Raw genomic sequence first — 15,456 nt, forward strand, 5'->3', positions numbered from 1 at the left:
ATTTTTGTACATTGATTTTGTATCCTGAGATTACTTAAGTTGCTTATCAGCTTAAGGAGATTCTGGGCTGAGACAATGGGTTTTTCTAAATATGCAGTCATGTCATCTGCAAACAGACAATTTGACTTCCTCTTTCCCTAATTGGAGACCTGTTATTTCTTTTTCTTGCCTGATTACCCTGGTTAGAACTTCCAATACTATGTTGAATAGGAGTGGTGAGAGAGGGCATCCTTGTCTAGTGCCGGTTTTCAAAGGGAATGCTTTTAGTTTTTGCCCATTCGGTATGATATTGGGTGTGGGTTTGTCATAAATAACTCTTATTATTTTGAGATACGTTCCATCAACACCTAGTTTATTGAGAGTTTTTAACATGAAGCACTGCTGAAATTTGTTGAAAGCCTTTTCTGCATCTATTGAGATAATCATGTGGTTTTTGTCATTGGTTCGGTTTCTGTAATGAATTATGTTTATTGATTTGTGTATGTTGAACCAGCCTTGCATCTCAGGGATGAAGCTGACTTGATTGTGGTGGCTAAGCTTTTTAATGTTCTGCTGGATTTGGTTTGCCAGTGTTTTATTGAGGATTTTTGCATTGGTGTTCATCAGGGATATTGTCCTGAAATTTTGTCTCTGCCTGGTTTTGGTATCAGGATGATGCTGGCCTCATAAAATGAGTTAGGGAAGAGTCCCTTTTTTTTCTGTTGTTTGGAATAGAATGGAATAGAAGGAATGGTGCCGGCTCCTCTTTGTACGTCTGGTAGAATTCGGCTGTAAATCTGTCTGGTCCAGGACTTTTTTTGGTTGTAGGCTATTAATTATTGCCTCAATGTCAAACCTTGTTTTTGGCCTATTCAAATATTTGACTTCTTCCTGGTTTAGTCTTGGGAAGGTGTATGTGTCCAGGAATTTATCTGTTTCTTCTAGATTCTCTAGTTTATTTGCATAAAGGTGTTTATAGTATTCTCTGATGGTCATTTGTATTTCTGTGGGATTGGTGGTTATATCTCATTTATCATTTTTCTTAATAGATCCTCTCCAGCATCTGTTGTCTCCAGATTTTTTAATGATCGCCATTCTAACTGGTGTGAGATTGTATCTTAATGTAGTTTTGATTTGCATTTCTGTAAACGATAAAGTGGCCAAAACAGCAGCGCTGGCAACCCATGGGGCTCCTCCGCCTGGGAATATCCTGGTCTGTGGGCAATAAAAATCCGTCTGGAAATGCGGCCCTTCTTTGTCTTTTTTGATCTTTGTTGGTTTAAAATCTGTTTTGTCAGAGACTAGGATTGCAACTCCTACTTTTTTTTTTCTTTTTCTTTTTTCTTTCCATTTGCTTGGTAAATTTTTTTTCATCTCTTTATTTTGAGCCTATGTGTGTCTTTGCACGTCAGATGGATCTCCTGAATACAGCACACCAGTGGGTCTTGACTCTTTATATGGTTTGCCATTCTGTGCCTTTTAATTAGGGCATTTAGCCCATTTACACTTAAGATTAATATCATTATGTGTGAATTTGATCATGTCATCATGATGCTAGCTGGTTGTTTTGCACAGTAGTTCATGCAGTTTCTTCATAGTGTCATTGGTCTTTATATTTTGGTGTGTTTTTGCAGTAGCTGGTACCAGTTTTTCCCTTCCATATTTAGTGCGTCCTTCAGGAGCTCTTGCAAGGCAGGCCTGGTGGTAATGAATTTTTTCAGCATTTGTTTGTCTGGATAGGATTTTATTTCTCCTTCACTTATGAAACTTAGTTGGGCTGGATATGAAATTCTGGGCCGAAAATTCTTTAAGAATGTTGAATATTGATTGCCAATCTCTTCTGGCTTGTATTTTTTCTCCTGAGAGGTTTGTTGTTTGTCTAATGGGCTTCCCTGTGTAGGTCACCTGGCCTTTCTTTCTGGCTACCCTTAACATTTTTTCTTTCGTTTCAGACTTGGAGAATCTGATGATTATGTTTCTTGGGGTTGATCTTCTCCTGGGTTATCTTGGTATTCTCTGTATTTCCTGAATTTGCGTGTTAGCCTGTCTTGCTAGACTGGGGACATTCTCTTGGAGAATATCCTAAAGTGTGTTTTCCAGCTTGTTTTCATTCTCTGTCTCCTTTTGGTACTTCAATCAATCATAAGTTCAGTGTTTTTGGAAGTCCCATATTTGTTGGAGGCTTTGTTCCTTTTGTTTCTTTTTTTTCCTAATGTTGTCTGCATGCCTTATTTCAGCAAGGTGGTCTTCACACTGTGATATCCTTTCTTCCACTTGGTTGATTTGGCTATTGATAGTTGTGTATGGCTCACGAAGTTCTTCCGCTATGTTTTTCAGCTCCATCAGGTCATTTATGTTCCTCTCTAAACTGGTTATTTTAGATAGCAGCTCCTGTAATCTGTACCAAGGTTTTTAGCTTGTTTACATTGGGTTGGAACGTGCACCTTTTGCTCAGCAGAGTTTTTGTTAATCACCCATCTCTGAAGCCTGCGTCTGTCAATTTGTCCATCTTTTCGTCTGTTCAGTTCTGTGTCCTTATGGGAGAGGCATTGCAATCATTTGGAGGAGAAGAGGTACTCTGTCCTTTTGGGTTTTCAGCATTTTTTTTTTTGTTGTTGATTCTTTCTCATCTTCATGAGTTTGTCTGGTTTTGATCTTTGAGGATGCTCACTCTTGGATGGGGTTTTTTGGGGGGACTTTTTTTGTTGTTGATGCTGTTGTTGCTTTCTGTTTGTTTTCTTGCATTGGTCAGGTCCCTCTTCTGTAAGGCTGCTGCGGTTCGCTGGGGGTTCCCTTTAGGCCCTGTTCATCTGGTTCACTCCCGTGCCTGGAGGTGTCACTCAAGGAGGCTGGAGAACAGCAAAGATGGGTGCCTACTCTTTCTTCTGGGATCTCTCACCTTGAAGGGCATCAACCTCATACCAGTAGGATTGCTCCTGTATAGGGTGTCTGACAACCCCTGTTGGAGGGTCTCACCCAGTTGGGTGGCACAGGGAACAGGATCCATTTAACAAAGTACTTTGGTGGAGGGGGTGTGCTTCGCTGGGGGCAAACCCACTCATCTGGGCTGCTGGGATTTGTAAGAACCACTAGGTGGAAAGGCTAGTCGGCTGGTCTGAAGAGACTACAGCCACTACTCCCCCTGGGGCTCAGGCCCAGGGAGATCTGGGTTTTGTTCCTGAGCCTCCAGCTGGAGTTGTTGGAGTTCATGCAGGGAAAGCCTCACCCAGTGAGGAAGGATGGGTCAGGGTCAGGCCTGAAGAGGCTCTCTGGTGGGAGTCTGCCACAGCCAGCATGTTGGGTTGTGGGGGACACCTCTTGGGATGAAGTTGTCCAGCCTCCCTGGCATCAGCAGTGGAAAAGCACAGCCTGGAGCTTAGGGAGCTTAGCTTGTTAGGCAGTTATGAGTCCCAGTGCTGGCTGATGCTGCTTCCTCAAGGAGCTCAAACAGCTTAGACAGCAGGCGGTTGCAGCTGTGATGCTGGTCACTCCTCACCCCACAAGCTCGGCAGGCTTAAGCAGATTCCAACTCAGAGGCTGCTGAGAATGTGCGCAGCTTCAGGGTTGGGACGCTAGGCCCAGGTGGCATGGGTTCACGAGTGGGATCTTCCAATCTATGGGTTGCATAGTTCTGTGGAGAAAGCATGGTTTCCATGCGTTGCACAGTTCCATGGAGAAAGCACGGTTTCCCTGGCTGGGTAGCACCCTCACTCAGTGTCTTCCTTGGCTGGGGGGTGGGGGCTCCCCTGCCCTGTGTGGCTCTCAGGTGGCCACCATACCACACTGTTCTTCCTTCTCTGTGGGTCATGCCAGCTGCGTAGTCAGATCTATTGAGAGAACCTGGATAACTTGGTTGCCAGTGAAGGGTTCACTCTGTAATTACGGTTCTTTTCAATGGGAGCCTCCAATCGCCTGTGTTTCTAGTGGGCAGTCTTGGCCTTGACCCTGATCATGTGATTTTTCTTCATTAGCTTTGATGCAATCAGTTACACTAATTGATTTCTAAATGTTGAAACAGCCTTGCATATCTGGGATAAATCGCGCTGAGTTGTGGCGTATAATTCTTTTTTATATTTTGTTGGATTCCCATAGCTAATATTTTCCTGAGTATTTTTGCATCTGTCTCATAAGACATATTAGTTTTCTTGGCTTGTGGTATCTCTGTTTTTGGTATTAGGGCAATAGTGGCTGCATAGGATGAGTTAGGAAATATTCCTTCTGCTTTTATTTTTACAAAGAGGTGGTGGAGAATTGGTATAATTTCATCCTGAAATGTTTGGTAGAATTTACCCGTGAATCCATCTGTGCCACATGTTGTAGCTTTTGTAAGTGTATTAATTATTCATCCATTTAAAAATATCATCTATGTCCATCTAGATTGTCTATTTATTCTTGTGTGAGTTTTGGTAGATTGTGTTTTTCAAGAAATTGGTGTATTTCATGTAGGTTATCAAATATATGGGCTTATCAAATATAGTTGTTCATAATATTCCTGTTATACTTTTACTATTCTTTTCTTGTCTGTGGTATCTGTAGTGAAGTGTTCGCTTTCATTTGTGAAACCAGTATTTGGTGTCTTTTTCTTAATCTGGCTAGAGGCCTCTCAATTTTGTTTATCTTTTCAAGTAACCAAATTTTGGTTTCATTGATTTTTGTCAAGCTCCTGTTTTCTGTTCTCTGCTTACTCTGGAATTGACTTGATCTTCTTTTACTCATTTCCTAAGTTGGAAGCTTAGATTACTCATTTTAGATCTTTCTTCTTTTTGAATATAGGCATTTATAGTTTACAAATAAGAAAAATAAAAAATTTTATTTTACTTTTATTGATTCTTCCTCTGATGCTCTTTCTTGACATAGATCTGAATTTCTTACCTATGTCATTTGCCTTCTCTTTGGAGAACTTCTAACATTTCTTAGAAGACAGGTCTACTGGCAACAGGTTATTATCTTCTTCTTCTTCTTCTTCTTCATTTTTTTGAATCTGTGGACATCCTTATTTCTCTATCACTTATGGAGGATAATTTCACAGGATACAGAATTCTAGGTTGGTAGGTCTTTTTCTCTGAACACTTAAAAGATTTCCCTCCATAATGTTCTTACTTGCATGGTGTCTGAGAAATCAGATAAAATTCTTATCTTTGTTTTTCTGTAGTTAAGGTTTTTTTTTTTTCTGGATTTTATGAACTGTTTTAAAATCTTTGATTTTTTCAGTTTAATATGATATGCCTAGGTGTTGGTTTTTGGGCATTTATTCATTCTCTTTGGTGTTCTCTGAACTAGCCAGTCTGTGATTTTGTGTCTGACACTAATTTGGGGAAATTCTCATGCGTTATAGCTTTTCATATTTCCTCTGTTTCTTTACCTCTTTCTTCTTGTAATATTCCCATTATGCCTGTGCTACACCTTTTGTAGTTGTCCCACAGTTCTTTAATATTATGTTATGGATTTTTAAGTCTTTTTTTTTCTTTCCTGTGTTGGAATTTTCTATTAATATATAATATGGTTCAGGGATTCTTTTTCACATCCTGTTTACTAGTGAGCCCATCCAAGGCATTGTTCATTTTTGTTACAGTGTTTTAATTTTTAGTGTTTCTTTTTCATTCTTTCTTACACTTTCTCTCTGCTAATATTGCCCGTAAGTGCTTATATGCTATATACTTTATCTGTTGATAATAATTGTTTTAAATTCCTAGCCTGATAATTCATCATCTCTGACATGTCTGGTTCTTGTTTTGTTACTTGTTGTCAAACTGTGATTTTTTTCTTTTAGTGTGCTTTTAATTGTCTTTTCTTTTCTTTTGTTTTGGATAGATGGACATGATGTACCAGATAAAAGCAATTACTGTAAATAGACCTTTAAGAATGTGGTGGTAAGATGCGAGAGGAAGAAAAGCATTCTGCAGTCCTGTTAGGTTTCAGTCTTTTAAGCTACTTATGCCTAGTGTTCCATTATTGGAATGCTATACATGTGGGAGTTATTTATATTCTACTGCTAAAGGTTATCACCAAGCTCTGATTGAATGATTCTTGAGGGTTGATGAGTGGAATAATTTGACTCAGTCAGAATCTCTTTGCAAGTGAAAGTGGCTCACCCTCCCTCACAATTTTGATTATATGGCCTTTTAATTTCCAATCTGAGAATAAAGAAAATTGTACCAAAGTAAATATGAAAATGAGCAATGTAATAGGAGCAATGACTCTTTCTTTATGACACTACACTGGCAATGTTTGAATACTGTAGCTTTTTTATTTATAATATAAGTCATTTTTAGCTTTCCAAATAATTCTCTCAAGACAAAGAGGTGTTATGTGTTATTGGTCTTTATAGTCCTTGTTTTTGACTTACGCTAGTTGCCTTAGTTGTAAATAATTTATATTTTTTGAATTATAAAATACTTTATGCACATGAGGAGATTAATATCCCAATACATATCACTGAGATTTAACCAATATAATTCTTTATTTTTTTTAGATTTAATTTTTTTAAAGTATTATAGAAAGTTGAAAACTTATTTATTTTATATTCCCTGATTCTATTACTCTCCTTCTTTAGAGTTATCTACTATCCAAATAGGCTTGAACCCTTCCAGTCTAAATTTTTATATTTTATTTTACATGTACACATTTATACATTATAGTATGTTTTATATTTCTAAATTTTTATTAATAATAACATTGTGCCTATCATTCTAAAATTTGTTATTTTACCAGTACCTTAGGCTTTAAATTATTTTCTCTATAGGTAAAATTTATTGCCACATACTATTGGAAATTTGTTACCACACTTACTTTTTGATATATGAACCGTGCTTGAAATATAATAACATTCAGCTTTGGCTTGTAATTGTTTGACTATCGGGGTACTTGTGTTCTTGGAATTTCACTTTTTAAACCTAACTTATTTAATACTCGTATGATATTACTCTCTTGCTCATTTTACATGTGTACAATCCTCCAATGTTGATAGTCCGTTTTTTTCCCCCAAAACACACATGGGGAATTTAAAGGTAGAAAAGGGAGGATAACTTATTTCTTAAATCTGAATTGAATATATATTTTTCACCATCCAGACCAGATCTTACAGTCTGCCATGTGGGACTGTGTTTGTAACCTGTTGGATTTTTAAATATATGCCATTAGGTTTCTAAATTTATTTGGGCTGTATTAGAATTGAGTATAATACAGCTCTCTTCTGCAGGTGCCCACAACAAAGTAAGACAGATAACTCTGTGAAGCAGGCTGCGCGCAATAAAGAAAAACGAAGAACTGATGATGGCATTTCTCTTTTAATGTCTGATACTCAGCCTAAAGGTTTGTGAACCTTAGAAAACTGTTGGAATTTGAGTTTGTGCCTATTGTATTTATAATAATTTTTGTTATAAATAAATTATTTCATTTTGCTTTAAAAGGATATGTGAAAGTAAAGGGAGATTATTTGGCAACACAAGGAGAATTGCAAAACCTACTCTTTATGTGGCATAGTACTCATTTCCAGATTTATTTACTAATCCCAAAAGTTAAATTTGGATATTTTTTTTTTCTTCTTTGGGGAGACTGGGATATGGCTATGAAGTTACGTTAATTTAGCTATTTCTAGGTGTTGTTTCCATGGATATTAAAGTTACTGCTTACTGAGTTTTTATTATTAGCTTATCACTGTCTATTCGCCTACCATGAAATACATTCTCTATTCATTAGAATTTCTTTCAACTTTAGGGTGATGCCAAAACAAGCCACTATTAGCAAATTTGAAGGTAAATACTTCCTAGACTTCTGAAAATTTTTAGTAGGCCTCCGTGCATATAGGATTTGTGATTTGACTTCTTTTTCTTTTTTGTCTCTCTTTCAAGAATTAAAAATATTTTACTGATATTTGGAGAAAATCAATTTTACTACATTATTTGTGAAACCAACACCTTCAGGGGTCTCTTGGATTATCGATAGCTTAAATATTTGTTGAGGTCTGGTTTGTTCTTTCTTTTCTTTTTCTTATTCTTTTTCTGAGACAGGGCCTGACTCTGTCACCTATGCTGGAGTACAGTGGCATGATCACACATGATCAGCTCACTTCAGCCTCTACCTCCTGGGCTTAGGTGATTCTCCCACATCAGCTTCCTGAGTAGTTGAGACTATAGGTATGCACCACCATGCCTGACTAAGTTTTTGTATTTTGCAGAGACAGGGTCTTGCCATGTTGCCCAGGCTGGTCTCAAACGCCTGGGCTCCAGATATCTGCCTGCCTCGGCCTCCCAAAGTGCTGGGATTATAGGCGTGAGCCACCGCGCTTAGCCACTATTTTATTTTTGAGTGATTTCATAAGTTATTCACGATACAAAAAAAAGTCTTTTAATGACACTATGCAAAATCCACTTCATTTGGAGCACAGCTAAAGATTCTTTTTCATTAAAAAAAAAATTAAAATGAAATTAGACTAACAACTTTTATTTGTACAAGAAACCAGCTGAAACTCTTATAAAGGCAGTCTTTGGAAAATGTGCTGTGACTTTGTACAGATAAATTTTCAGCTAGTCACTAAGTACTGTCAACGTATCATTATACATTTGACATTTATTTTCTTATGAACTGTACTTTTCTTAGAAATAACTACAGTCATCTCTCTGTATCTTTGTATTCTGTATCTGCAGATTCAATCTACCACAGATGGAAAATATTTGAAAACACCTTAATAAAAATAATACAATAATAAAAAATACAGTGTAACAAGTATTTACATAGTATTTATGTTGCATTGGGTATTATAAGTTAGATTACTTATAGAGATTATATTATTACTTATAGAGATTAAAGTATACAGGAGAATATATACAGGTTATATGCAAATATTTTACCTTTAGGGGCTTATGGATCCATCAGTTTTGGTATCTGGAGTCCCTGGGACCCTGAGGATACTGAGGGATGACTGTATTGATTATCAAGTAAAAATATAAGTATTTGTACAAGTGGGGTCAGTTCAGGTATTATCAAGACAAACATTCCTACTCTACCTAGGAGAGTTAGTAGAATGTGAGGACTAACAGTTCTCATATTGACTTGAATAAAATACTTTCTGATTTGTACCCAGGAGTATTACCTCAAGATTACAGCGGCATCTTAGACATGCGTTAGGGGAAAGTACATGACAAAAGAAACACTTTTTAGTTTTTCAGTATCCCTGAAGGTACCACTATTGGTAGGGAAAGTGTTTTTGAATAAAATTAGCTGTTGCACCTTTATTGAAGCAGTGTTTATCCTCCTACATCTGATACCAGTTATTTAATAAAAACCTGTAAATTAATGGAAATTCTGAATTAAACTTTAGGTGTACCATTTTTTTTTTTTGGCAGCACATTGTTTGCCTTTTGGAATTTGCTTTTACCACATAATACCTTGGAAATAATATTCTCTTGTTTACAGGATTTTGCTATCTCTTTAGTTATATATGCTAGTAGTATTTTCAGGTTAAATTATGTATATATTATGCAAGTGGAATCCTATTTTTACAATTTTTCATTCTGTTTAACAAAGTTATTCCTTTTTCCATGAGACAGGCTTGTTTGATATGCAAATAATAAATTGTTTAAAATGAAACTCCTGTATAATCAAGTTTTTCTCAAGCCCGTTTCCTTTTATGAGTCTTTATTGTAGTATGATATTTATGTTTAGAAATTATAGTTTTGATACATTTTGTATAGAAATTGTGTTTGACCACTTTTATAGTTTACAATATTACATATAAAATTTAACGTTCTGTTCTAAATATTGTGTTGATGATTTGAGGGGAGTTTTATTTTCCTTAGTAAGTAAGGTGTTTTCTCTGGAAATTGAAAGGCAATTGACTGTCTTGGAATTTTTACCCTCAATCCTGTTACAGTACCTTCCTTTAAGCAATATCAAAGACAAATTATCATGAATATTAGTTATTAGGAATTGTTGAAGTTAGAGTAAAAGCAAGAATAGTTTGAAGAGAAGATTTTAAAGATCATAAACTTTCCTTGAATGGAGAAGTCAGGACAGTCAGTCAGATGAATTGAAAATGGTGAATTAAATGCAACTGCTTTGTGACTTGCTGTGTATAAACTTTGTGTTGGTACTTGTATGACATAGATTCACAAAGCAAAATAATTCAGGAGAACTTTTAGTTAATTAAGTGGAGACTTTTAGAAGGCATTTTTGTACAGTATATATATTTGATAACAGAAATATTAAATATTTTTATTTTTTAAATTTTTTAATTTTTATTTTTTATTTTTTTGAGACGGAGTTTCGCTCTTGTTACCCGGGCTGGAGTGCAATGGCGTGATCTCGGCTCACTGCAACCTCTGCCCCCTGGGTTCAGGCAATTCTCCTGCCTCAGCCTCTTGAGTAGCTGCGATTACAGGCACGCACCACCATGCCCAGCTAATGTTTTGTATTTTTCGTAGAGACGGGGTTTCACCATGCTGACCAGAATGGTCTCGATCTCTTGACCTCATGATCCACGCGCCTCGGCCTCCCAAAGTGCTGGGATTACAGGCTTGAGCCACCGCGCCCGGCTAAATATTTTTAGTAATGATTGGCATGGGTTTCAAAATGATGTCTTGTTGACTTAAAAAAGGAAGCACTTCTCTAGACTAATGGATTTATTGGAGACTTAAAAGAACATAGTCTTGATTATTGAAAAGAAGAAATAAACTGACAAATTGGTAACCTTCTGAATGATCACATATTATAGTCAACTACCGAGGAAAGATATTTTGGCTCCTTTTTAAAAAGCAGCGATCAACACTCTTCAAATTATAGTCCCTTTCCACTAAAAAATATGTATGTAAATTACATTTTTAAAAGACTAGTTTATAAAGTCATGCTGAATTATCAAACTTTAAGACATGAATTTTCCAGATTTTAATAAGGCACCCCCTTTTTTGATAGTGCAGCCAAGTGCATTTATAGCAAATGGAAAAACAGTTTGGTTGCTTTGCTTTGGCTACTCTGAAAAAGAATATTTCTTCCTTATGTATTTTTCTCACCTCACAGCTATTGTATAATGAACATTTACTTTGTGTATACCAATTAAAATAGGGCATGCCTTTACCTTCATCCAGTGTCAGTATGATAATTTAACAGCACACTTCTGTTTTAAGGGGCTTTGGAAGTAGTAGAGCAATTTTGATGGTGTTTCTTTGAGCTCTTCTAAAAGAGATTCTCTCTATACTTTTTTGTCCATATTTATACTTAATTTGTTTTTTAAGACCTTAACAGTGGAGGTAGAGGTTGTCATCATCTTGAACAGGAAAGCAGAAACAAGGATGTTAAATATTCTGATTCAAAAATGGAACCCACTCTGATTTCCCGGAAGAGAAAGAGAAGGCTTAGAAATAATTTATCTGATTCTCAAAATTGTACTTCTTTGGATAAGTCAACAGAAGAGACAGTAAGTAGAGGTGTTTAGATATTACTGTATAGGAAATAATTTTATGCTGTAATAAAAATGAGTTGACTATGGTCAAATAATGTTCCTCTAGCTTTCTGTTTTTATTATCAGATTTCTTTCTTTCTTTTTTGGTTCACTGTTAGCTTTATTTTTGAGAAACAATTTTAAATGTAACTTTTCTTGGTAATAAAGAGTTATTGGAACAAATTTCAAATATTATGAATGAGTAAAAAAGTCAAAATTTCTTCTTTTCTTGTATCATTCTTTCCTTAGTAGTTTGTTATATATCCTTAAGGCTTTTCTTTTTCCTTAATTCAACCAAATACTATTCATATTGTCTAGTCACTCTCTTTTTTACTTGCTCTGTAAAATTATTATTAGATATATTTATCAGTAGTAATTTACTTACCAAATTCTTTAAGCTTCTGTTTATCTGGAGTTTAGGGAATTTATTGTAAGTAAATAATTACCATATTAAATACATACATTTTCTGTTTTCAAAGACTTAATATATAGGTGGCAATAAAACAGTAAGACAGCTCTTTCAATTCCTTTGATCTGTAAATCATTTCAGGACCTTGTAATGTTTTGGGGTTGTAATTATAAACATGATTTAGATTTATACAGTAAATGAGATATTGAAGGCAATGGTTGATTTTCATAATTCTTAATGTTATATTGTTAATTTAAAAAATTTTTAACCAAAGTAGTTGGTCACTTTTACAAAATAAAAATCTGTAAATAAATCTTCTTATTCTAAAGTTGACTTAGATAAGGGGAGGCCATCTGATAAAGCATTTGTAAAGATGGAAATCTCCTAATTTTCCCCTTAAAAAATTATCAGGCATCAGAATGGACAGACCAAACTCTGTATCTTTATACTTGGGAGACAGTGTCAAGCATAACATAGTGTCATTGTTTAGTTTTCTATCCATCTACTTATGGAAATGATATAATATTTTTCCTTTTATATATTTTTTAAGAATTTAAAAATGGATGAAGCAAGCCAAATTTGAAAAATGCTATTTTTTCTCTGTGTTTATGTTTAGAAAAAACAAGATGATGACTCAGCAATATCCACTGAGTTTGAAAAGTCAAGTGAAAACTATCATCAGGATCCAAAACTGCTTGAAGAAATTACATCTAAACCTACAAAAAATGATTTTAGTAAACTATCCTCACTTAACAATCAGGAGTTGGCTTTCAGTAACACCACCAAAAGTGCCTCTGCCTGTTCAACCACTGAAACTGTTGAGAACTCTAATTCCACTGATACTTCGGGGATTTCTTCCCTGGTTGAGAAGGATGAGAGTGAGTTGAATACAATAGAAAAGCCTATTCTAAGAGGACGTAATGAAGGGAACCAATCATTGATCTCAGCTGAACCAAGTAAGTGACAGGAGGATTATAAAGTTACTTAACTTCCTCTGTTTTACTTAGTTGTTTTTTCTTCCTCTTGAACAAATTTGGCTAAGGCAATAAGCTGTTTATGACATCACTGTGGAATATATTAACTTTAGGAAAAAAGGCTTGGAGTTTGGGGTCTCCTTCATAAGACTTAAAATATTTATTTAGGTAAACTAATGGAGAACTTGAAAACAGAAGTATTTTTTTTTTTGGTTTGTTCCCTTTAATTTTGTGTAGTTTAAAAATAAATTATTTAAGGACCATCGTTACTGTCATTTAGTTGATGAAGTTGAAGTGTGGAAAGTTTAAGTGCTATCTAATTATTATTAATTTTGATTTAAGCAGCCTCTGAGTAGTTGATGCCATCACCTGGTACAAAGAAATTTCAAAAGTTTTAGAGGATCGCCAGTGAATAGTCTCCCACATCTTCCCCTACGTATTCATTTCCCCCTCCTTGAAGCAATTTACGTAACAGGAATTAAAGTACAATTTAGTGGTGGCACAATACACTGTTAGAACTAGAACTTGTTCCTAAGGCCTCCTCATGGCTTTATCCATTTTTAAACATCTTTATTCTTTAGAAGGTGAGGGTGCAGGTAACTGTTGAATAATTGCTCTGATATGGAGTCATTGTCTATAACTGCTATAAATCAGATAACAAATGATAGGTATGTTTCTAAATTGAATAAATTTAGATGATTAAATTTAACAGCATTGTTAAAAATAAATTGCATTAATTAGAAAGTTTTTTTTTTTTTTGAGACAGAGTCTGGCTGTGTCAGCTGGGCTGGAGTGCAGTGATGCGATCTGAGCTCACTGCTGCCTCTGCCTCCTGGGCTCAAGAAATTCTCCTGCCTCAGCCTCCTGAGTAGCTGGGATTACAGGTGTGCGCCACCATGCTCAGCTAAATTTTTGTATTATTATTATTATTTTTGGAGATGGTGGTTCGCTCTTGTTGCCCAGACTGGAGTGCAATGGCACGATCTCTGCTCACCGCAACCTCTGCCTCCCAGGTTCAAGTGATTGTCTTGCCTTAGCCTCCAAGTAGCTGGGATTACAGGCATGCATCACCACACCCGGCTAATTTTGTATTTTTAGTAGAGACGAGGTTTTTCCATGTTGGTAAGGCTGGTCTTGAACTCCTGACTTCACTTGATCCGCCTGTCTTGGCCTCCCAAAGTACTGGAATTACAGGTGTGAGTCATTGAGCCCAGCCGATTTTTGTATTTTTAGTAGAGATGGGGTTTCACCATGTTGGCCAGGCCGGTCTCGAACTCCTGACCTCGGGATCCACCCACCTCAGCCTCCCAAAGTCCTGGGATTACAGGAGTGAGCCACCATTCCCGGCTGAAAGTTTTTTTTTTTTTTTTTTTAAATATTTGATTGTTACACATTTAAAATACTTTTTTTTTGGCTGGGTGTAGTAGCTCATACCTATAATCTCAGCACTTTGGGAGGCTGAGGCAGGTGGATCATCTGAGGTCAGGAGTTTCAGACCAGCCTGGCTATCATGGTAAAACCCCATCTCTGCTAAAAATATGAGTTGGCTGGCATGGTGGCTGGCACTTGTAATCCCAGCTACTTGGGAGGTTGAGGCAGGAGAATTGCTTGAGCCTGGGAGGTGGAGGATGCAGTCAGCCGAGATCAGGAGACTGTGTCTTGAAAAAAAAAAAAAAAAAAAAAGAATAAATAAAAGTACATTTTTCTTTTCCTTTTTAGTTGTTGTTTCCAGTGATGAAGAAGGACCTGTTGAACATAAAAATTCAGAAATTCTTAAGTTACAACCTAAGCAAGAGCATGAGTCAACTGATGAAAATGAGAGTACTTCTGAATCAGCATTGTCAAAACTACCATTGATTACACGTGAATCTGGGCAGGTAATTTACTTCTGTCTTCTCACAGAATAACAATGAAATATACAGTATTGTTAAGGACTGTTACTTGTTTTATCAAGCAGAATATTATAATGAAAATTAGAAATTTTCTTAGTTTGAATTTTGAGACAACTTTTTTATAGTAGTTTGAGTGAAATACATAGTTGTCTTTATTTTGAAATAAAAGATTATACCATTTTTTTCTGGTCATTTATATTTTTTTCAGTCCAAATATTACTTGAATTTTTTTTATGGCTTTCATTGGACATTTCAATAACATTTTGTAGAATTAAATACATTTTCTAATATATGTCTGGTCTTGGAGTATTTTGGCTACTTGGAATTATTCCTTTTTCTCACATACTGTGAAGGCAGTATAATATAGAGGAAAGAACATGGCTTTGGGGATACAGGTCAGAAACCTATAAGGTTTGGCAAGTCCTCTGTCTCTTCCTTCTTATAGAAAATAATAAATGGAAGTGTGTTAGTTTAGTATCAGTCAATTAGTTCAGTCCTTTAAAAAGTGAAGGTCTAAAATAGGTTCAAATCATTTATTATCAGTATTTATTCTTTCTTTCTTTTTTTTTTTAAGTATATATATATTTTATTGCACTCTAGGTTCTACGGTATATGTAAAAAACATGCAGGATTGTTGCATAGGCACATACACGGCAATGTGGTATATTGCCTCTAACCCCATCACCAATATCTGGTATTTCTCCCCATGTTATCCCTCCCCAACTCCCTACCCCCTGCTGTCCCGACTGTAGTCCCCATCAACAGACC

The 15,456-nt window shown here is 35.9% G+C and overlaps 1 protein-coding gene across 9 annotated transcripts in view; it reads left to right on the forward strand.

Annotated features, from left to right (window-relative positions):
* The window catches only part of SENP7 (SUMO specific peptidase 7), a 189,669-nt gene that overhangs the window by 134,711 nt on the left and 39,502 nt on the right, over window positions 1–15,456 (forward strand). For all 9 annotated transcript variants that reach the window (XM_032299249.1, XM_032299247.1, XM_032299248.1 and 6 more), the window contains 4 exons: window positions 7,178–7,290; window positions 11,208–11,389; window positions 12,439–12,778; window positions 14,516–14,673. In XM_032299249.1, the coding sequence (XP_032155140.1) occupies window positions 7,178–7,290; window positions 11,208–11,389; window positions 12,439–12,778; window positions 14,516–14,673 (793 nt within the window). The remainder of the gene's footprint in view (window positions 1–7,177; window positions 7,291–11,207; window positions 11,390–12,438; window positions 12,779–14,515; window positions 14,674–15,456) is intronic.

This window comes from Sapajus apella, unplaced genomic scaffold (assembly GCF_009761245.1).
Source record: "Sapajus apella isolate SASKATOON/1434 unplaced genomic scaffold, GSC_monkey_1.0 scaffold40, whole genome shotgun sequence".
Classification (NCBI taxonomy): Eukaryota; Metazoa; Chordata; class Mammalia; order Primates; family Cebidae; genus Sapajus; species Sapajus apella.